General features: G+C 24.0%; 1 protein-coding gene across 1 annotated transcript; it reads right to left on the minus strand.

Annotated features, from left to right (window-relative positions):
• Positions 1 to 2,467: 2,467 nt before the first annotated feature.
• LOC134831701 (protein vestigial) lies at positions 2,468 to 23,334 on the minus strand. Its single transcript, XM_063845501.1, has 6 exons — positions 23,150 to 23,334; positions 16,348 to 16,969; positions 9,006 to 9,091; positions 8,162 to 8,340; positions 8,011 to 8,102; positions 2,468 to 2,657 (listed from the first exon to the last, which is right to left on the minus strand). The coding sequence occupies exons 1-6, from the start codon at positions 23,243 to 23,245 to the stop codon at positions 2,608 to 2,610; spliced, it is 1,125 nt and encodes a 374-aa protein (XP_063701571.1). The 5' UTR covers positions 23,246 to 23,334; the 3' UTR covers positions 2,468 to 2,607.
• Between the last annotated feature and the right edge of the window lie 1,676 nt (positions 23,335 to 25,010).

The raw sequence follows: 25,010 nt of genomic DNA on the forward strand, positions 1-25,010 counted from the left end.
ATAAAAATTAAGAGAAAAAGGTACAAGTTGAACTTTCCGTTCACAAAATTACAAGAAAAGGTTGATTTAATTCTTTTTTTTCCGTAACTTTGAGTTTTATTACGTCCTTTCAAACGAAAACGATTACTCCATTCTTTTCTCAATTTAGTGCCTGCCTTTGTGCGTAATCTTTCCCCTTTTAATTCTGGATGGCGAATAATTTGTCAAGCAGAAAACTTTCTTAATAAAAAATCTAAAAAAAAAAAAAAAAAAAAATATTTGATGAAAAAAGGAAAATCCTTACCTTAACGAAAGGTTGATGAAGAGAAAATATTATCGTTGAAAATTTAAGGAAATATGTGAAGATGCAATTTTTCGTGGGGGATCTTTTATTTTTTTTTCTATACGAAGGTTCTTATGATTTGTTTTGAGTGACATTTTTTTCTTGTTTTTATTTTAAATTGTCTGAATATTTCTGCTATTTTGAGTGTTTTTGTAGATTCTGTAGATTAAGATGCTTTTTTTTAACAGAATAAAGGAATGAATTTTTGACGAATATGATAAAAACAACATTTATTTATTTATTAAAAATATTTTCCCGCGTTTTTTTAGTAAGCGTCATTTTGACATAAGTTGAAGAATTGACCGCCAGAGGGCTTTTAATTAAAAAAAGTAAATTTTTATTGAATTTTATAATAAATTAATTTAATTTCTTAAAAAATTAAATATAAATTTGATTCAAAAAATTATTTTTATTAATTTTTCTCTTAAATATTTATTTAAAATATTTTTTTATTAAAAATTATTTATAAAATTTTGCTATTTTTCGATAAAAATTATAAATATTTTCTTTATTATTATTTAATAATATTTATTATTTAATAAAAAATAAAAAAATAAATTAAATAAAAAATAAAAAAAATATTTAATAAAAAAAATTTTATTATTAAATTAAATAAAAAAAAAAATTAATTATTTTTTTTTATTTTTAATTGTAAAATTTTTCTTAGATTTAATTTTAATTATTTTATCCAAAATTAAAGGGTAAAAAATATCTAAAACAATAAAAATCTTGATAAAACCCTTTAAAATTTTACAAAAAATAAAAAAAAATAAAATAAAAAATTAAGATCCAACCCTTAGATCCTTATCAGATCCAGAAAAAATAACAAGGTTTAGGTCACATCATAAACTTGTATAAACAGCAGCAAAGATAGGAACTCCCGATAACCATCAAGGTACATTGTTAAATTCATAATTAATCGATACTCACCACTTTATGTTCGCTCCGCAGCGCATTGCATGTCTAAAACTCCGCAAGTATTACCCAGAAAAAGTAAAAATACAAAGAAAAAGCATTTTTTTTTCATTGAAACACCATTAAAATAGTTTTATGTTCATTATTTTATTACAGTTTATCATTCACGTTTGCTGTTGTTTTATTTATATTTAATTTTTTTTATACAATTAGTACGATACGCTGTGTTGTCGTAATTTTTATATGTATAATAAGTATCTTAAAGTAATATATATATATTTAATTTTATATATATAAGTGCATTCATCATATATATAATTTTTTTTTTGTAATTTTGTCTAGAGTTGTACACAAAACATACGATGAAGACGAAGAAGTGTAGTATAGTAACATTTCTCATTCATTTTCTATTCAATTAAAATTTAATTAAGGTTTTTTCATTTAAAAAAAAATTTTTTTTCCGACTATTACTATGATGTATGTTTCTGTGTAAATATAGATATTGTGTATGTGGTAAGAGAAAGATATAGAGAGAAATTTTTTTATTTTATTATTTTATGTTTTATTATTATGCAGAAATTATTGATGTGTAACCAAGAGTTTTGCTTCTTTTTTGTATTTTTTATTTAATTTCATTCATCGCATCATCATCATTGTTGTGTATAAATAATTAAAGAAAAAAAAAATTAAATGGAAAAACATTGCATTTTCTATACTTCAATGCGATTTCATTGAAATATATGGGTTTGTTTTGTCTTGTTAACAAATGTTGTTTTTTTTTATCGTTGTTCAAGTACTTTGCCTGCATTTTATTTAATTATTTATAAATTTTTATTATCATTATTAATTTCTTTTATAATCGTTTAAAGAGAAGGGGAGCGAAATTTGTTGCAAATTTTCTCTTTTTCTTATTTTTAACATTTTTTTGATTAATTTTTCTCACAATTTTCCCGTTTTTTTTTACAATTTTTTTAATTTACATTACATGAAATCAGAAAACAATACTTTTGAAACCATTTTCTTTTTTTTTTGTCAACATCTAAATTTTACATTTTTTTTTTTATTTTAATGAAAAATATTTACATCATTTAATAATTAATAATATTAATTAATTTTTAATAAGAAACCAACGATTTTTTTCTATTTTTTAACATAATTAATCCTATTTTTCACAAAAGTTTCTTTAAAAAAATCCTCGACAACTGCCAAGGTGACCTTCAGTTGTCTCGTTTTTCATGTCTAATGGCTGGAAAAGTAAATTTCCAATTTTTTTTTGTCTTTTTTCTTTTCAGATCTTGTTTTCTTTGGTATTTAGACTACTTTTTTTGTGTTGGTTAAACATTTTTTTTTATTTGTACGAATTAACGATGTTAGAACCAATAAAGGTCCTTGGAGGACTCCTGAACCTGAGCTTCGAGACCTGAAATGATACAAAAAAAAATTTTATTAATTTTTTTAGTTATTTAGTAATTACTCATGAAATTGACTCCATTTGTAATTTTTTTTTTCGTTATTTATTAATTCGCGTTTAATTTATGCGGTAGTGAAGTTTTTTATGATTATTTTTATTTATAGCTCACAAGCTGCTACTGGACTTTTTTTTACGAGTTGTTTTATTCACAAATAGAGAAGGAGAGACAAGGCAAGTTATTAATATTTATGGATATGAATATTAATGACGGAGGAAAAAAAAAGAGTGAAGTAAAGTAATAAAAATGCTTTTCGAGCATAATGGGACAAAGTGTTTCAGCGCCGCATATAAATTTTATGACGTTTTTGAGGGAGAAGCAATAGATAATGGCCACAAAGCACCCTAAAACAGAGCAAAATGTGACAATTAATGGATGTTATGTGATAGAAGGAGTTTATGGAGATGTTTTAAGGAAGATATGTAAGTTTTTGGAATTATTTTCATAATTTTTTGTATGAAATATCGATTTTTATGCATTAAAATAATTAAAATAAAAAAAAATAGGAAAAAAATATATTGATAAAATTTAATGTAAATGTAATGAAATAAAATTTATATTCATCATTTTTTTTATAAAAAAATTTTTTTAAACTATAAAAAAAATTTATTAAATATTATGCTATTTATTAAAAATATTTACACAAATAAATGAAATAATGTATATATATATATATTGATAAAAAATTAAATTTTAAATTAATTATAATTTTATAAAATTTTATTTTCTTATATGAACTCAAAAAACACATTCACAATAAATTATTTACATTTTAATCTTTTTTGAGTTCATATAACAAAATAAAATTTAATAAAATTATAATTAATTTAAAATTTAATTTTTTATCAAAGTTATATATAAATTTTTTCATTTATTTGTATAAATATTTTTAATAAATAGCATAATATTTAATAATTTTTTTTATAGTTTAAAAATTTTGTTTTTTAACTTTAATTTAAAATTTTTTTAAAGTACATAAAATTATTATTAAATTAAATAAATTATTTAAAATAATAAAAAAATAATTAAATTTAATTAAAAATTTAAAAAATAATTTTACGAAGAAGCTAAAGTATTGTAATAAATTTTAAAAAAAAGTTAAGTCAAAAATATAAAATTGACAAAAAATAAATTTATTAAAATTAAATAATTAAAATTTATTATTTTTACAGATTTTATTAAATTTTTCTTACAATTTTAATTATTTTTAAATAAAAAAAAGTGTAAAAGGGTAAAAAGCTTAATTTTAATTTTATTGATAAGAAAAAAAGTTTTCAAAAATAATTCTTCTTCTTAAATACTTTTACTATAAAAAAAATTTAAAAAAAAAAGTGTTAAATATACATATAAAAAAATATAATAAATTTTAAAAAATAATTTTAATAAAAAAACCTTATTGTAAAATTATCAATACATATGTATTATTAATAATTTTTTAATAATAATTTTTTTATTAAAATTATATTTAAAATTTATTAATAATAATTATTTTTTTTCATAAAAAAAAAATTGCATAAAATATTTGAAGCAAAAATTAAAAAAAAAATTGAATTTAATCAGAAAATTCAAGTTTAACTTTTAAAAAATCCTTTCACTTAAAAATTCACTCTTTTGCTTAAAATACATCAAATATTTAGCATTTAAATCGATTTTTCATCCCATCATAGAAAAAAAACTTCCAAGCATGACCATTCAAAAATCTTACAAATTGCTTCATCTGCAAAAAACACACAAAAGTCGTCTATCATCAACTTTGTCGTCTACCGTTCTCGTCTAGTCTCGCATCGCCTCGTAGATATCATGGCACAGAGCACATAAATACATAATTTGTTGCTTCATCATGCGCAGTAAAATACATAATTTACAGTTCTCTAGAACTCGAGCATGAGCTCCATTTCATTTCATTTTATGCTTAAATGCTTTTTTGAAATTTTGTAGCATGCGAAGTGAATCGTACACAAGGCAAAATAAAGAAGAGGCGTGGCTTGAAGCGACGCAAAATTCTGTACAGTGGCGGACAATTAAACGGATGACGATGGTAAATATATCATTTTGATCATAAAGTACAAAGTTTGAAATGGAAAACTTTTTTTTGCATGAAACATGTCCGAGGCAAATTTATTTCCCCCTCGTTTTGGGAATGTTTTATCGTTTGCGCTCCTCACGTGTTGTTGGTATAATGGCTCCACTATTTTCATGCTTATTATGCCATTTTCCCTCTTTTATATCATAAACACACACGAGAGCTACGATGAAAAGCGGCTCTGACATAGATTTATGTCTTTTTCGGAGGATAGACAAGAGTTGGCGCAAGAAGAAATCGATATTCGGAATTTTTAAAGCAGGAAAAAAATTAGAACAGCAAAAATCGAACAAAAACTTATTTAAAAATCGACATTCCATTGTGTCGATCTCGTATTTTGTCGCGTATGATTTTTTTTTCGTTGAATGTGTCATCACTTCTTAACCCCTTTTTGTGTCGTTTTCGTTTTGTTTGTTTTATTTATTTTATTTTATTTTTGATTTTTGTCGTTTTCTACCTTTTGCCTCTCTTTAAAATTGTTTATCATACACGGAAAAAATTTGCTGTCCTTTTGTACTTTTTTTTTTACCGCTCAATTTCTTACGTAACGTGCCTTTTACGGCAACGTCAGACGATTCATCGATCGATCGGCTGATAGATGGTATTTTTAAAGGGAATTTATTGGATTTTGCGGGTTTGAAGTTTTTTTTTTTTCTAAAGAAAGAATTTTATTTTAAGAGTGATTGTTTAGAAATTTAAGATTTTTTTGCTTAGAAAAAAATTTTTTTTTTTAATTTGATTTTTAATTTGTCAATTTTTTTTAGAAAATTTTATTAAAATGTCAATTCAAAAAATGACCGTTAAAAATTTTAATTATTTTTTTTTTCAACATTTGAATTAAGTTTCAATCAAAAGTCTTAATAAATTCGTAAAAATAAAAAAAAAATAAAATTTTTCAAATTATTTATCAATTAGTAGTTTTTTTTAAATTGACATTAAATTTTATTTTTTAAATTTGATTTAAATTTTTTACGAATTTATAAAAACTTTTCATTGAAATTTAATTCAAATGTTAAAAAAAAAATAATTAAAATATTTAACGGTCAATTTTTGAATTGACATTTTAATCAAATTTAATATTTTTATTTTGACAATTTAACTTAAATTCAAATTATTTTTTTTATAAATTCGTAAAAAATATTCTCAAATACTTAAAAATTGCTCAATTTAAAAAAAAAATCAAATTTAATAAAAAAAATTTAAAAGTCAATTACCGTTAAAAATTTGTAATTCACTTTTTTGCTAATTCAAACTAAAAAAAAACTTAAAAAAAATTTAATTTTAATTAAATTTAGTCTGATTAGATAAAAAATTAGAAAAAATTAACAAAAATCGATACAAAAACTTCGCGCAAAGGAAACTCGTTCGAAACACTTAGTCATCAAGTTCACAGCTTTGCTGCACAGTTTTGTTTCTCCAGCAAAGAGCGAATTAAAACAAAACAAAAGCGAGTAACAAAAACGTAACAAAACTTTTTGTTGTTGTTTTTTTTATTTGCGAAAAATGTTCCACTTTGTCTCAAACGCATTGTTTCTTGGTCCTTTTGCGTTCTACTTAACTCGCATGAGTATTTTTCGTGTGTGCTCCAAAGATGTCGAAAAGCAATATGTGCAAGTGTTGTAGATGAACACAAAAGATAAAATTTGTATTGTGTATGACAAAAAGGAATGAGATGTACAGAAAAATTCGATTATTGTAAAACAAATGACAATAACACACACTTTTGTCTAACCGTCTATCGTGTGTGTTAATGGAAGGCAGTAGGATGGAACGAGTTTTTCATGAGAAAAAATTTTCAGAAAATTAATTTTGAGTATAAGAATATTTTTTCAATAAATTTTTGGTTTAAATTAGTTCAAAAAAGGTAATTTTTGCTAAATTAAACTTAAATAAATAATTTAAAAAAATTTAAAGATTAAAATTTTGAATTAAATTATTTTTTTTTAATAAAATTATTTACAAAAAAAAAACAAATTTTTGTAAATAAAATAAAATTTATCATGAAATTTTACATTCAAAAGTAGCGTTTTAAATTTTTTTCCTCATTTTTTGTTGACTATCGTCTAATTTTATAGAAAAAATTAAATAAATAAATAAAAAGTTTGATAAAAATTCTTTTGAGAATTATTTAAAAAAAAAATTTTTTTTGACTTATAATTTTTTATTATTTTTTTTTTATTTTATATGGAAAAAAATTTGGTCGTATTTTTTAATTTTTTTTATGGTGCTCTATTTTTGCTCTTTTAATTTAATTTAAAAAAAAAATAAATTTTTAAATGATTCTTTAAATGAATTTTTCAACTGAAATGTTTAAAAAAATTTTAAAATTACAAAAAAAAAAAAAAAAAAAAATAAAAATTTTCTCTTTTCATCACAGTTTTAAATAAAATTATTTTTTTTATTTAATTTTTAAAATTTTAAACTAAAAGTTTTTATTTAAAAAATTAAATTAGAATATTAATATATACTTTTAAATAATATAATTTAAAAAAAAATAATTTTTAAAAAATTTAATTTAATTAATTAATAAATTTAGAATAAAATTTCAAACAAATTATAATTAAATAAATATTTTTGGTTCACCCTACGATACAATCTTTCCTACTTTACATGAAATTCTTCGGTTGTTCTCTTTCAAATCGTACAACTGTCCACACACAGTCACGTATGCGAACTGACAAGCAACTTACAAAACATTTTTCAGTAACATTTTGATAACCTCCTGCATTCCAGAAAGCCGTTTTTGCCATAAATTTTATTAGCAATCTTCCTTTTCGTGCACTCAACACTCGACTGTTCGCGTGTAGTTGTTGATATGACACTGAATTCTTGATTTTTTGAATTTGACGACGTCGTCTTCGGTTGATGCGGAATCGATCTTGACGATTAATACGAAACGCACAAAACATCTAATGATTAATGTAATTAAAATTGAACCTAAAATATTTTTCGAGTTTTTTTTTTGTGTTTGTTCAATAATGGCGACGATCGTGTTAAATGCAAAGACAAAACATGAAAAGTTTTTTTTTTGGTAAGTTGAAATTTTTTTCGTGAGTAATTAAAGCGCAGCGTACGTAGAAGAAATATTTTAGAGACGGAGGAATTTGCGGGCTACTGGTCGTTTGGAATGTCCAAAAAATATTTCGTTTGATTGTTGCCGCTTGACATTGCTCGCTCGGCGGCGCAAAAATAGATATTTAGACAGCAAAAAGTGGTCCTACCTGCCATACTTGGATAACTAGAGTACGCGGCGGCGCTCGCTTCAAAGGCATGAGCAGCACTCTGTTGGTCGTGATGAAGTCGATTCGTGAAACTGTAGAAAAAAAAATGAGTTAGGAAGGTTTTTTTAGGAAATGTGAGAAAAAATCTTACCTCGAACTGTGTCCGTACTGCTGTGGTAATCGTAATAAACTTCCATATTGTGCCATGTTATGATGGTAAGCATGAGCGGCGTGGGCCGCATGCGCATAACTGCCATAATGGGCAGCAGCGGCATGCGGAACCCATGGATCTGTCGAATATCCGCCATCTGTTGAATATAAATCGGGGACCTAAAAAAAATATTAAATAAAATTAATTTAATTATATTGAATAATAAAAAGTTTAATTAATTAATTCAATAATATTTAATTATTTATTTTAATTTAAATTAATTAATTTTAATTATTTTTCAAATTTTGATAATTTAATTTAATTAAATTTTTTTTTTATTTTTTCAATTACTATTTTATAAAAAAAAATAAATTAAATAATTAATTAAAATAAAATAATTTTATTTATTTTTAATAAAAAATATTTTTATTTTTTTTTAATAGTTTTGTAAATTAAATTATTTATTAAAAAATTTATTTATTTTTTTTATTAATTAAATATTTAAAAAATATTGATTTAATGAATTTTATTAAATCAAAAAAAAAATAAATAAATAAATAAAATGTTTATTATCTATTTTGATAAAATTTTGTAAAAAATTTTTCTAAAATTAAATTAATTAATTTATAATTTTAAATTTTTTATTTAAACTTATTTTTTATATTTTTCATAAATAATTTTGTGATTTTTATTATTATTTTAATTTTTTTAATAGTAATAATTTTTTATTGACTTAAAAAAATAATAAAAAAATAATTTTAATTTTTTATTTAATTATTTTTTATTAATTTTATTTAATAATCGTCTCAAATTTATTCTTTATAATTTTCTTTAAAAAACTTACTTGTGGATGCGTTGGAATCGGCGGCACATAATTGCTGTCCCAAAAGGATGGAGGAAAATTTCTCGTTGACATTGGACTAGAACCTTCTACAAAAAATAAAAAAAAATAAAATTTAAATTAATTTAATTTGAAAAAAAAATCTTCATTAAAAATTCCTTCAATTGCCATTTCTTCGGAAAAATTAAATCTTTTTACACATAATTTTGTCATTTTTTATTTCTTACCATCCTAAGTACTTAAAACAAGACGTCATGCTATTAATATATCAACACAGTAAAGAACCGCAGCGAACAAGCCGCCTCACAGAACATTGTCACACAACACTTGTTTTCCAATTAATTGCATGTAAAATTGTTCGGTTTTTTTTCTCTTTTCTCAAAATGAATTTAAAATTTTTCGTCTTTTGCTAACTAGACACATTTGTATACAAATCTCGTCGTTTTTCACTTGTTTGGTCTTCTTTTAATCTCTTTTTTATTTTTCTTTGGGTTTGCGTGTAAATGAAGATTTTGCTGGATTTTCGAGTGATGTTGTCGCGGAAAATGAAGTGTTTTGCATGCGAGACACGTGCGCTTGTTCGATGTAATTTTTGCGGAGAAGATGGTGTTTCGGGTGAAATTTAGCGTACTTTTTATTGTTGATTGTGGTTTTAATTTTTTTAAAATTTTTTTTTTGCTATTATTTTATTTTTTTTTTTTTTTTATTTTTTGAAAAATGCTGTACAAAGTTAATTTTTAAATTGAACGAAAGTTTTAGTATTATATAAAGATTTTTTATATTTTTTTTCGTTAATAAAAAATTAATAAAATTTAAAAAAAAATTAATTTAATATTTATTTTAAATTATTTTATTTAATTTTTTAAATTAAAAAATTATTTATAAAATAAAATAAAAATAATAAAAAAAATAATTATTTTAATTGTATTTATTTTTTTAATTAATTATTTTGTTATTTATTTTTTAATTAATTTAGGTTCAATATTTTAAATAATTTATTAATATTTTTTAAAATTTTTCCTCTTATTTAATTAATTTAAATAAAAAGAATCAAATGTAAGAAAAATTTTATAAATTTTTATCATTTTTCTAAATTCTTTAATTACTTTGAGTTCTAAAATTTTTAATTTAATTAAAAAATAAATTAATTAAAAAAATAATTAAACAAAAAATTAAATAACTAAATTAATAATAAATTTAATAATTTAAATTTAATTAATTTTTATTTATTTTTTTTTTTATTTAAAAAATAATTTATGATTTTTTTATTTTATTTTTATGTTCGAAATTTTAAATTTTTAAGCTTTCAAAAAGCTTAAAATAATTATCAAAAATTTCTAAAAATATTCTTAGCTGTAATTTTTTTAATTTTAAAATTTTGACAAATATTACAATTTTTTAATAAAAAAATTAATTAATAATAAATTTTAAAAAAATTTTATCTAGAGAATTACGAAAAAATAAAATTTTTATTAAAAAAAAATAATTCCAGTAGCAAATTTCTCTTTAAACCTCAATTAATTATGTCTCATTTTATAAAAAAAAAAATAATAAAAATGTAATTCCGCTAAATCTTGTAAAAATGTGTTCCATTTAAAAAAAATCTCCATGAAACCATATTTACACATTTTCGATGCTAAATAAGACGTTAATATTTCGTAGTTTATTTTTTTTTGTTTTTTCTTCTTCTCATTATTATTTGTTGTTTGTTGCATAAAATTTGATTTATGACCCATTTAGCTCTTATTTACTGTACATGCAAATTTATGATATGATCTCGCGCCCTGCTTCTCTCCGTATTCTCTCGCATGTCTCGTTTCGCTAAATGATTTATGACAGCGTCTTCATTAAGTAATTTGTTATTAAGCGACAGTTTTATGACGTCGTCGCCCGTTGTCGTCGTTCTCTCATTAGATTGCCGTTTAATTCAATTACGCGCGCATAACATTTTAATTGAAATTGCATTTTCCCATCGCCGCAAAAATTGCCGAAATTGCCAATAAATTCCGAAAAAAAATAAAAATATTTCAAGGACGTCAGAAGACGGCAGAAAAACGAACGAAAAAAAAATTGGCGAAAATTTTTCCCATGAAAAGAACGTAAAAAATTGAATTCTTATGTTAAACAAAACCAATTTCGATTCTTTTGTTCTTCGCCATCGCGCAGCATTATCATTAAAATGCGTTTTGCGACAACAAAAAACACTACTGACTCGAACTCCGGTTCGCCATAAATAACGACGTCGAAAATGAACAAAAAATAAAAAAAAAACAATGAAACAGGTCAATAAAAAGAAGATAAATTCGATCACACCATTCAGTCAACGGGTCGGTTCGACAAAAAAAAATAATATTTTTGTTAACATTATCGAGAAATATTTATTGGAAATTTTAATTTTTTTAACGATACTCGAGAGAGTGAGAAAAAGAAGCAAAAAAATAAGGAAGGAATTGAAAAAGTTCACAGAAATGGAAATAAATTCACAAAAAAAGTAAGGAGATAATCAATTTTGGTTGATTTTTTTTGGGCATGGGAAAAAAATTATTCATTGAATGCCATTTTTTTACGATAAAAATTTGTATTTTTCAGACAGTTGATGCTTTTTTATAAGAATGACGTTTGTAGCAATTGTTAATTATCCAAAAAGAGATGAAAAATATTAAAAATCCAAACGTTGCTGGAAGGATTATCGCTAAATTTGACATTTTTTGGGGATTTTCTTCGTTAATTTCGTCATATTCGATCATCTGCTCCCCAGTTTTTGTTGAATTTTGATTATTTTCATCAATTTTTGTCATTAAAAATGATTTTTCTTCACATTTTTCTTCCATTTTAGGCCCAATTAAGGTGACTTCCGTTTGTTCAAAATACTTTGAGATGTCTTCAAGGCGTTCGCAGCTCAAGAAATTACTTGCAACATTAATTTCTTTCAATTTTGGAAACTTTTTCATTATCATCTCAACATCCAAGTCCTTCAATTTATTGTCAAAAAGTGATAACATCCTCAAATTTCTCATAACGGGAAAAGTTTCTACCGGAAATTCCATTAATTGATTCCTGCCAAGTCTTAATTCCTCCAATTTTGGTAGATTTTGGAACATTTTTCCCTCAATTGATGAAATTTCGTTCTGTTGAAGTGAAATTTTCACTAAATTTGTGTTAAATTTGAACAAATCAGCATCCAATGTCCGTAAATTGTTATTTCCTAATTTGATCCAAGCCAAATTCAGGCAGTTTTGAAACGCATTTGGCGCAATTCGATCAAGAGTCAGTGAAAAAACTCTCATTTCCTTCAAATTGGGGAAAGTATTGCACAATTCGTCGGTCAAAATGAACATTTGGCTCTCTTTGAAGGAAATTATTTCGACGGAAGAGTTGTCAGAGCTCGTTGGAAAGAACCATTTGTTGAATTCGGTTGTTTTTACGGATGAAAATGTACAAAGATTGGCTTTTAATGAACATTTCACGCCAAAAATTGGTGAGATTTGAAAAATTATGAAAAATATTCTTAATAACTTTTGCAACATTTTAAAAAATTAACTCTTCAGTTGGAGTGAAAAGTGTTAACTGAACTCAAATTATCGGTTAAATCCAAAAAAACGGGTGTTGCTTTGATAAAAATCGGGTTATCTTACGATATTTTTTTAATCATTTTGATAAAATTGATTTACAAAAAAAAAATGCAAACAGAGATTTAAGTATTTCCGAGAAACTTATCAAAATTTGATTAAATATTGATACAATTTATTCTTATTTTTTTTTAAATTTTAAAAATTAAAAAAAAAAAATAAAAATAAAAATAAAAATAAAAATAAAAATAAAAATAAAAATAAAAATAAAAATAAAAATAAAAATAAAAATAAAAATAAAAATAAAAATAAAATAAAAATAAAAATAAAAATAAAAATAAAAATAAAAATAAAAATAAAAATAAAAATAAATAAAAAAAATAAAAATTAAAATTAAAAATGTTTGAAAAATTTTTTTTTTTTATTTTATGAGTAATTTTTAAAAATTTTAATGAAATAATTTTTAACCATTTTTATTTATTTAAATTTTTAAATATTTAATATTTAATCAAATTTAAAAAAAAAATTTTTAAATATTTTTTTCAAATATTTTTTTTTATTTCATTTTATGTAAAAAGAAGTCAAAACTAAAAAAAATGTTTGGAAAAAATTTAGATAAATAATTTTTTTTTGATTTTTATATATATTATGAAAAAATTCAAATTTAATTTAATATTTTAATTTTTTAAGTAAAAAACATGAGAATTTCTCTCAAAAATAAAATCTTTCAAAGACCTCAAAAAACTTCTTAAACACAAAATAAATTGTCCTAACATTTGACACTAATGCCCCCAAAAATCACATAAATATTAACACTAATTTGTCACTCAAACAATAAACAACAATTAACACCCAAAAATAACCGAAGAAAATTTTCTTCTTAAAAACGTAAAAATAATTTAAAAATTAAATTCCCATTTCTCTCTGTCATAAACATTAAAAACAAACAATTTTCATTAACATTTGTGTGATCCGTCGATATTTATGTGTAATGTGGTGTGTTGTTATCATTATCGAGCGTGTTCATTTTCGTTTCAGCTGTCTCGCTTCCATCATTTGACTTGTGCAATGTGACTTTTTCGAGAGTTGCGTTCGTTATTTACATATAAGGGTTACGCAAATGACGCGAAATGGCAAGAAATCTGCATCGAAGGAAATTTTAATGAGTTTCACACTCTTTTTGTCAAGACAATGAAATGAGACGAGATAAGTTTCAATCAACAATCGCGCAAAAAAAAATCAAGAAATCTTCATCGTCGTCCATACAAGTCGCGATCAACTGCTCTTGACACAAAATTTCTTGGAAGAAAATAAAAGTTGTCTCCAAACTGGAATTTCTTGCTTTGGTCGTTTGATTTTTTGGCGATGGTCATTAATGAAGTTATTTTCTCAAGAGATTTTTTTTTAACAAAAAAATTAAATTTTTCTTAAAAAAATATTTTTTGAAAAAAAATTTAAAAAAAAAATAAAATTTTAGAAAAATCGCACTGAACGACGCCCAAAACACTCGCAAAAGTAGCAAAACAAAAAAAAAACGACAATCGTATAAGAAGTAAGTGATGAGATGAGAAATAACTGAATATTAATCAGTCAATAAATGAACGGGGCATCGACAATGTAAATGCAGCACAAAGTGATTATCGATGCAAGTTGCGAGTTGCTTGTGTACAAAACGAGCAAAAATAATTTATTTATTTGTGATCAATGTAAAATTAATGTGACGAGATGATAAAATCTATCTTTTCGCTCGAAACTGGAACAAAAAAGGGGCTTGATTAGGTCGTCGTCATCGTGATTCGAGCACGACGACACTCGCGAGAGCGACAACGTTATTTATAGTCCGATTTCATTCTAAAATCATCTCGAGTCGCACGAACGCTGTACGTTTGTAAGAAATTTTTCTGAAATTCCTCAAGTGCAAAGCAACAACATTTTTATGTCTTTTTCCAATTTCATTTCCTTTCCATTTCATTTGGAAAAACTTTTTCATTACTTTTATTATTTATTTATTTTCTCGAGTTTTTCTCGTGAAAAATGCGTTTGTAGCGACTTGATTGCTATATTTAGCGTTAATAATGTAATTGAGGACTGGGTTCTCGTAAAATTTATTGAATTTAATGGAGAATGAAGAAAATGCAAGAGACATTTTTTTGGTCAATATTGGAAAATTTTTGTTAATTTTATTTTTATTTATTTATTTTTTTTTGATAAACTTTAATTTTTAAAAAATAATAAGTTTTTAAATAAATTTATTTTATTAAAATAATTTAATTTTATTAAATTAAAATTGATTTTAATAATTTTTAAAAAAAATTTTTTTAATTTAATTTAATTTTTTTAAATTTATTTTTTGTTTTTTATTTTGAAAATTTTTTTTTTTTTTTTTTTGAATTATTTTTGAAAAACTTTAAATATTGAAAAACTGATAAGTTATTGTTTATAAAAAAAGAAATTAATTTTTACTAAAATTTTTTTTTTTTTTTTGTTAATATTCCTTTTAAAAAATTTTAATTTTTGAAAATTTAAAAAAATCAATAATTTTTAATTAATTTTCAGTTTTTTTTTTAAATCTAAAATTTTGTCAGAATTTTTTTTTGCCCCCCCATAATTAAAAATTTTTTTTTTTTTCAATAAAAATAAAATAATTATTTTTTTTTAATTGAATTTTTTTAATTATTTTATTTTTAAAATTTTTTGTTTTGTTAAATTATTTAAATCTTTTTAAAATTTTAATTCCTTTTATTAAAAAAAATAATTTGAACAACTTCGAAAAATTTATTTAAAATTTTTTTTAATAAAAAAAATATTTTTTTTTTTCCAAAAATTTTTTCAATAATTTTTAATTAATTTTAGTGTTTTACAAAAAAATCATATTTTAATTTTTTTTTAAAATAATTATTTTTTTTTATTTTAATATAATAATATTTTTTTTTAAAATTATTTTATTTTTTAAATTCATATTTACTAATAATCAGAAATTTTCATATTGGAAAATTTTTGACAAAACATAACCTAAAATGGAAAAATTTAAAATTTTATAAAAAAAATTATTTTTTTTCCAACAATTTTAAATTAATTTTAATTTTTATTTGAAATTTTCATAAAAATAAAATTAAATTTTTTAATTAATAATTAATTTTTTTAATTTAATTATTTTTTTAAAATTAAATTAAAAATTTTCTTTGGCCTAAATTAAGAAAAAAATTTCTTTTTCAGACTTTCAACTTTATTTTCTTATCTCAAGTCGTAATTTTCGTTCAAAATCTTCCTGAAACACAAAAATACATCACATCATGACACCCGGGGCAACACAAATAGAGATACTTAGAACAATGACGACAACAAAAAAAAAGTTTAATAATAAATTATTTACAAAAATAACAACAACCGTGATTACTTATGTGCGAATCACGCGTATCAAAATATTTTGAATGCCATTTATTTCAGAAAAGGCAGAGCGAGAGAGCATTGTGTCGAGCAAAGACAAAACAAACAAACAAAATAATTCATAATACAAAATTTGCCGCATGTAAAAATAAATCGGAGTACATGTGCTGCTAGGTGAAAACAAAGGAATTTTTTAATAAACATTGCCTTGCAATTAATTCAAAATATGAAGATGATGAAAATTTTTACATAAATGTTGTAATAATAATTTTCCTCTTAGAATTTTTGCATTTTATTCTATGATGCGAGATGATAATTTAAATATTTTTGTTATGTCTCTGCGGCAAATGAAGGAATTTCTTTAATTTTGGTCGGCGGGCTTGTCTTACCTTTACTACTTTTTTCGCTAAAATTTAATGCACGTGTAAAATGGTCATCGACGACGCTCGACGAATCGCCCGAATAATTGGTGAAAACGACACAAGTTGCCGAAAGGTATGTCGCTCGTCCCTCCGACGTTCCGTGATCGATGCCTGACGTACTGGGACCCGCATGATTCGACTCCGGATCCGACGAGCAACTGCTTTCGTTGTGTGTTCCCGGCAGCGAGGCGCCTTTCGACAACGACATCGAGGCATGCGAGTGACTTTTCGCGGAAGCGGCGGCAGCGTAACGTTGCGAAAAGGTGTCTGTGTTGCCTTCGGTGTCACTTCCGCGCGCGCCGCCACTCAAATCCTCCTCTTTGGTAATGCTCCGTGGTAAACTTTGTGACGATGTGCCGGCGATATTGTGTGCGGCGAGACCCAAGATGCCACTATTGCCTGCCGACGCAGCTGAAGTGCCCGGCGTGGCATGCGACGAAGACGCTCCCGAGAGATTTGACGTCGATGCGGCGACGAGAGCTGCCGATGTCGATGGCAACAGGGGACTGCAAGGCGAATGGGAGCCTGCGGAAGTGCTTGATGACGCTGCCAAGGGCACACCGCCCGACGAATACAGCTCTTGGTTGAACTAGAAACGAGAGAAAAAAAAACAGGAAATAAAAAAATAATCGATAAAAATAGAAAAAAAGGTGATAGCGGCGACAAAATGATTACCGAATGGCGGCTCTTGTCGATGATGATGATGATGTGACTTGGCTAAATTTCAACAAGTATTTTTGTTGCATTCCACGTCGAGTACTTCGATAGTAGTTCAATGGGGAATGATGTAAGATTGCTATGCGCAAAAGAACGTAAAACAGCTACGAAAGTATTTCATTAGTTCAATCATGTGCGTTCTTCACGAAATATTTTGTGCGCGTTTTCCGACGGCAAAAACACCAATTCACTCGCTCGAAACACTTGACGACGTCAAAGACACTTGATAAGCTAATGACTTTGATTAAAAGCCTCTTCTCGAAGAAAATTGTCTTCAAGCTCACGAGATGAGAATAATTGAGCGTTAAAAGCGTAATTGAAGAATTTCCCTTTGATGCAAACAAAAGACCGCGTGTTGCGCAAACAATCGCTCATGCTGTGACTTTTAGTACTTTATTACCTTCAACACCCAATCCAGCCACGAAACAAAATGCGAGACAAGATAATAAGCAAAAATATGAACAACTGGTTGCTCGTTCTTTCTTCACTTGAACAGATGTGATCCCTTCCGTTTGATATTTTCTTCATTTTTTTACGTTTTGTTCTTGCTTATTATTACAATTATTACTCCTCTTCATACCTTTTCAACTTTCCGCGATTTTGATTTTTTTTCTTTGCAAAATGTTGTGATATTTAAGGGGTGTCAAGTATTTTCTTGATATTTTATTCTTTTTGTATAAAGTATTAAAAAAAATTTTATAATTTTTTAAATTTAATTCAATTTTAATTTAATTTTAATTAATTTAATTTAATTTTTTAATTAATTAATTTTTTAGGTTTGAAACATGTTTTAATCAAAGAGAGAAATTGTTTTGAAATTTTTTATATTTTTTAGTACAGAAAAATTTTTAGTACTAAATTTTGTTTTATAAAATCTCATAAAAAGTCTTGTAAAGTTATGTTTTTACAAAAAAAAAAGTTTTTCAAAAACAAATATAAGAAATTTTAAAAAGAGATTTTCACAAAATTAATAAATTTGCTTCCAAATTTTTTTTTGTCATTTGTACTAAAAACTTTTGTTCTAAAATATTTAATTTTTTTTTTAATTTTTAATATATTTTCATATTTATTTTAAATCAAAATAGATTCTTAATTTTAAAAAATCACTAAATTGATTTTTTTGTTCTAAAAATTAAAAAAAAATCGAATTTATTTATAAAATTTTAAACAAACATTTTTATATTTTTTGTTTAAATTTTTTTTAAATATTTTTATTCAAAATTTATTTTTTTATTACCATTTTTATTTTATTTTTTTAATTGAATTTAAAAAAAAAATATTTTAAATTTATTTTTGAATTTAAAAACAAAAATTATTTTTCTTATAAAATTATTAAATAATTCTATTGGTCAAACCTTTTTACTTAATTTATTCAAAATATTAAAAATTAAAAAAAAAATAAATTAAAATTTTTTTATTTGATTTTCAAAACAAAAAAAAAATAAATTCAATGAAAATTAAAAAAAAAATAATTTTTTTAAGAATCCTTTTTAAAATTATTTTAAAAATATATATAAAATTTGTAAATTTATTTATTTTTTTTTTTTTGTAAAAAATTATTAAAAAAAAATTGCATCAGAAATTCGACTAAAAAATTCAATTTTTATTTTAAGAATAAAAAAAATTATTTAAATTAAAATTTTTAAAAATTCGCATACTTTGCTTGCAATAAGCTTTACTTGACACCCCTCATTTTTTCGCCATACACGATTTTCCTCTTTCTTCTTTAAAAACGTCTTTTACATCACAAAGTTAATCCATTCGGTAGTTAGTTCACTTTGTGGTGTTTCTCCATGTAATAATAAAGAGGCAAAACAAAACAAAAAATTATTCTCATGCGTTTTTTTTTCTTCTTCAAACAGCAGCTACACAAAACGAGGAGTCTCAGGTATTCTTCGGTCGTTTGGTATGTAAATTATTTTCTTCTTTCAATTCATTTCCATACGCAGCTGAACAATTGAATTAAGATTTCACATTATTATTATTATTAAAGTTATCTCCTGATGCGAATCTCTCACAGCTTAACAACGCAAGGCGAAACGGCGAGAAAATGAAGAAAAAGTCGGTGAAGGAGGGATAATTGAAGTGAACAATGGAACAACATTTTATTGTGTATTTTACAATTTTTTAAATATTTTTGAAGGCATTTTCTTTCGCTTTTTGTTTTTTTTTCTCTTTAAAGGGATTTTTGCAGTTTTTATTAAAAAGAATCCTCGGAAAGTCTCTTGATCCATATCTCACATGTTTCCAATGATTTTTTGTGTGTGCGCGCGTTTCTTTTTAAAGCACTGTGCCGAAATGCAAGATAAATGGGAAACAAAGATGTTACACGACAGAACGACATTTATTTCTTTCGATTTAAATATTTATTTTTACGCTCTCGACACTCGATGCTTACTCGAGTCACACACATGTTGGCTGGTGTTGCGTTGTTGAGTAAGTGTTAACGTTATTAATATTAACAGCCGTCGCAGTTTTGTCTTTTTTTCTGTTTTGGTTTTTAGACAGAAGCGTAAACAGAAGAAATTCACAAGGGGCGATTTTGATATTCAGAAGGCTTGAAAAAATGGTTTAAAATGATAAAAAATCTTTCTTTAAAAATTCCTGAAAATTTTATTTTTCAAAGGAAAAATAAGAGATAAAATAGTAAAATTCATTTAATGAGCCTAAAATTTAAAAAAAAATTCCAAACTGAAAATTTTTTGAAAAACTGGATGGTATTTATTAAATTTTAATTTTTTTAGAACAAGAGACAAATAAAAATTTGAAATAAATTTTCATGTTCTTACTGTAATTTTTGCAAAAATATTTTTAAAATTTCTTGGATTTTTAGAAAAAATATTTTTTTAAAATAAAAAAATGACTTTTAATGAGATTTTATCAAAAAATAATTTTAGTACTAAAAAATTTCTGTACTAAAAATTAACAATTTTTAAATCCTTAAAAATTCTCAAAAAAATAAAAAAGCTTTTAAAAAAATTTCTTTAAAATTTTAAAAAAAAAAAAATTGTAATCTAAATAATAATTGTAATTCTAAATAAAACATTTTTAAAATTTCAAAATTTTTTAAAGAGGTTAAAAATTGAAGTACTAAAAATTTAGTCTATGCCTAGTAAAAAAAATTTTAAAATTAATTCAAAAATTTAATTTTTTTTTGAAAAAAGAAGAAAATTTTTTTCAGCTATGAAAACTCAAAATGCTAAAAAAAACATTCAATATTAAAATTTTGAAAAAAAAGGAAGCTAAAAATTTAGTCTATGCCTTAAAAAAAAAAATTAATCCTAAAATTTAAAAAAAAGAAAAAACTTATTTGAAAAATTTTAATTATTTAAAAAAAATTTTTAAAATTAAAAAAAAATAAAAATTATTTAAAAAAAATAAAATAAATTATTAAAAAATTAATTAATTAAAAATTATTTTAATTTTTTTTATTAAATTAATATAAAATTAAATTTTGATTATAATTAATTAAAATTGAATAATTTAAAATCAAAATTAGTAAAATTAAATTATTTTATTATTAATTAAGTAAAATTATTTTTTCTAACAAAAAATTCTAAAAATTTTTCCAAAACGTTCAATTTTCTTAAAAAGAAGGGAATTTTTTATCACAATTTCTTTAAATAAAACGTAAAAATCGTAATTTTATCAAGAAAAAATTAAATGAACTAAAAAAAGTTTGAAAATTGGGCCCTTTAACGCTACATCCCTGTTCCTGCATATGATTCGTGTTCCTCCGCTGCTGTCTCGCCAATTTATGTGACAATTATCGCGATTAAATTAGCAAGATAAGAAGGTTAAAGACGTGTTAATGCCATGTTAATTGCGTTTTTGATGACTTTTCATGCATTTTGACGCACAAATCTCCAAAAGACACAAAGTTTTGTTCGCTTCACGGTTCGTTGATGCGCTTCCTTATCAATTTTGCAATAAATTTTTATTATTTATGACCGGATCCGCTTCACTACTTTGCCAATGCTGGTCGAAAAACCTTCAAAGAACGCTCGAAACCTCAATAAAGCGACTTGACGAGCCCTTGTTTCAATGTTTTTTTTTTGCTCAAGTAGATATGTCACAATCAGCACAACATGTTCTATTAGCAGTACATAAAATTTAACAAAACTAGCAATTAAGGCCGCACATTCATTTAACGCTTTTATGTTTCCATTGTTTTGCTTTGTCTGACGTTTTGTTGGTGTTTTGCTGCCTTTTTTCGCTGCGCGCACACAAAATAAGATATTTACTTTGCCGTTTTTGCCATTTTAAAATAATTGCAAGCCAAGACAATCCACAAATCTAGTTTGGTACGACGAACGACGCTCGACGATAAAGTAAAGACAAAACTCGGGTTTTAATGAAGAACAAAGTAAGCCGCTATTTTGCGGCTTTGGAAAAGAGAGAGAGATTACACACATATTAATTTTATCTTTTCGGGGTATGCTGAAAAGGCGAATGCAGTAGCAAATGCGGTAGCTATCAAACTACCAGAGGCGGAGGGAAAATGTTACAAGATTTTTAACAAGAGTTCACATTTATCTCGTACGCTCGTAAATGGTGCGCAATGTAAAGAGAAAAACAAGTTACATTGTCTTATCTTGCGACTTTGCGAGAGATTACGGGAAGAAGTCGGTCTTGTCTTGGCAAAAGACGAACGAAAGTCGGTGTGTGGGTAAGAAGAAATATTTTTGATATTTTCATGATAAAAGTGTGCATTGAGGAAAGTGTTAAGTTTGGAGTTATCAAAATTTACTTGTAAGGAAGTCAATTTGAGCGTTTCATTGTTGAAATTTTACGTTTAAATGTGTGAGAAATTATTAAATATTTTTTGATCAATTGAAGAGATAAAAAAAAATTTAAAATTATTTTTGCTTATTTTTCAAATTTAATAATTAATAAATTTAATAAATAAAAAAATTAATAATAATTTATTTTTTTTAAATTTTTAAACATTAAATTATTTGAGCTAAAAATAAGAAAAATCTTTAATTTGTGATTTTCAGCCTTTTGCTATCAAAGTAATTTAAAAATTTAATTTTTGCCAATTAAAATAATATTTTTTTTTATTTTTTAAATTTTTAATTTCTTTAATTTCAATATTTTTATTTAAAATAAAATAATTTTAAAAGTTTTTCATGGCAATAATAATTTTAAAAAATTTTTTAATTTCAATTTTTTTATTTTAAATTTTTTTTTTACATTAATTTATCTTTGATGAGCAAATTTTGGAAAAATTTTGTCTGATTTCTCAAAATTATTTTAAAAAATTAATTAAAATTATTATTTTAAAATTAATATAGATTTTTGAAAAATTGATAAAAATTTAACTATTCAAAAGTGAATTAATTTTTTAATAATTTTTTATAATTATATAATTTGTTTAGTACCAAATTGAGAGATTTTATTATGAAAAAAGTTAAATGAAGGTAGTATCATATTTTGCAATTTTTGTTTTCAAATAACGCATTTTTAGCATATTTTGTGTAAAAAATTGAAAATTTTCAAAAAAAAATTAAAATATTTTTAATGTCAATTACTTATTTTTGAATTTAAAAAAATTAAATGGTATAAATAATATTATTTATTATCAAATTTGATTAAAATTTGTTCAAAAATTCAACATTTTATAATTGAATATGATCAAAAGGCTCAAATTTAAATTTTTTTATTGTTCGAGGAACGTTAAAAATCATAACAAAAGATAAGGATTTAAGGAAAAAAGAACAAATTTGTTCCAAAAATAATTTAATTTAAATAAAAAATATTAATTTTTGTTCATATTTTCCAAAATTTTTCCAAAAATTTCAAATTTTATTCAAAAATGCTCAAAACTTCAATAATTATGAGTTTAACTTATGATTTTTCTCATAATTTTTATAAATAAATTAATTAAACTTTCCACAAAATTCAAAAAATCAACTTTTCAGCTAATTATTACCGAAAACAGCCTAAACAGAGACACATCACACTCAAATTTAGCCAAATCCATCATCATTATTCGCTAAATTTATCATTTAACCGCCTTTATCGTAACAGAAAAATAATCAAAACTCACTCTTTCATATTGATAAAATGGTCTACTTGGTCCAGCTCGTCCGTATAAATATGGATAATATGCACCGTACATCACTTCAGGACAAGATACTGCCATTACTGCAGTTACTTCGCTTAGAAATTATTATTTTTTTTATCACTTTATCGTTTAATCGTTGACAGTTTAACTTTCACTATTTAATTTTTTTATTTAATTAAATATTTTAAATTATTTTTTTTATTTAATTTAATTTCTATCTAAGAAAATCTAAGCATTTAAAAAAAATTCACTTATAATTTTTCATTTTTTAAAATTATTTTTTTTTTCACGTTTATTAATTTTTTTTATAAAATTATTTTTTTAACTCGTGCCGCGAATGACGAGACGAACGACAATATTTTTTTGACACAAAACAATTTCGTTTACAAAATGTTTGCAATTTTATTTTGAATTTTTCGGATTTTTTGACGAAAGTTTATAAAGTCTCCTGGGCGTAAATTTAATTATGTATTGGCTTGAAGCACACACGACGCGATTTCTCAAAAGAATTTTATTTTTAAATTGTTGAGTGATGTTTGCTATTTTTTTTTCAATTAAATTCTAAAATTTTTTTTCGGTCTTTTTTTTTGTTTTTTTTTCCAAATCACCAACGGCTAAAAATAATCCACAAATTTTTTTTTGTTTGTGTTCAATTCCTCAGATGGTTGACATTACAGAAGAAATTCTTCGAATCGTTGCTATTTTTTGATGACTTGCCGAATTTGCCGTCGCACCGCACTTCAAATAATATTTTCCTTTAATTCAATTAATAGAAAAATGTTGGAAATATTTATTTATGCACTTTTTCAGTTTCTTCGTCGTCAATTTATTTTATTTTATTTTTTTTTTCGCAAGAGAAAAAAAAAATCTTGAGCGCGTCGCGCGGTTCAATTTTCGTAGAATGTGTCAATACGAGTCGAGTACAACTTGATTACTAAAATGAAATACAAACTGAACCCTTAATTCTCTCTCTTTGTCTTTGTTTTCCTCACACAACCGCGCTTCTGTACGGGAAACATGAAATTTCCTCAACGATCGACAAAACAAAATGGATAAATTTATAATCCGATAACCGTTGCTCTGTAGATACTCGTTCCGTAGACAAGCCCTCAGCTGGGCGGAGCCTCAGAAAATCCATCGTCAGCACGAATTCCTGTGAAATATACGAGAAAAATCGCATTTTATTGATTTAATAATTTTTTTTTGCGTTTCCGCCACAGTAGTTTAGTAGATCTGAGCGCAAAAATGATGAAAAGTGAACATTTTTATTTAATAATGATGATGATGATTTAAGTAACTGCTAGATAAATAATTGAATTCCGACGTTTCTCGAGTTCCTGTGTGTTTTGCGCGTGTGTGTGTGTGTGTGTGTTTCGATAAATTTCCATCGTTTACGTTTCTTGATGAATGTTCTGGCGACAAGAACTGGATGGCGGGATAGAGACATGAATGGGTTGCGGGAGGAAATTTACCTTGATGTTGTAACTTTGGATGAAATATGAGAAGAATCTTTTGTTGCAATTTCTCGTATTTTATGATCTTGGATGTTTTTGTTGAAACACTCGTTCGTTCGCTGGAAATGGATTACGTTACAACATTGATAGAGTTATGAAACTTGAATATTTTGTTTGTTCGTTGAAAGTTTTGTTTTCTGAGGAATTTTGATATGAAAGGAGAAATGCTTTTTTTTTCTTTGAGGGAATTGGGAAGGAAGTAATTTTATTAGATGAGTTTTTATTGTTAAAAGATTTGAAAATCGTTTTTAAATTGTTTTTGATACATTATCAGCTAATTTTAATTTTTTTGTGTAAATTAGCTTCTTTTACTTCGACAACACTTAATC

This window comes from Culicoides brevitarsis, chromosome 2, assembly GCF_036172545.1.
Source record: "Culicoides brevitarsis isolate CSIRO-B50_1 chromosome 2, AGI_CSIRO_Cbre_v1, whole genome shotgun sequence".
Lineage (NCBI taxonomy): Eukaryota > Metazoa > Arthropoda > Insecta > Diptera > Ceratopogonidae > Culicoides > Culicoides brevitarsis.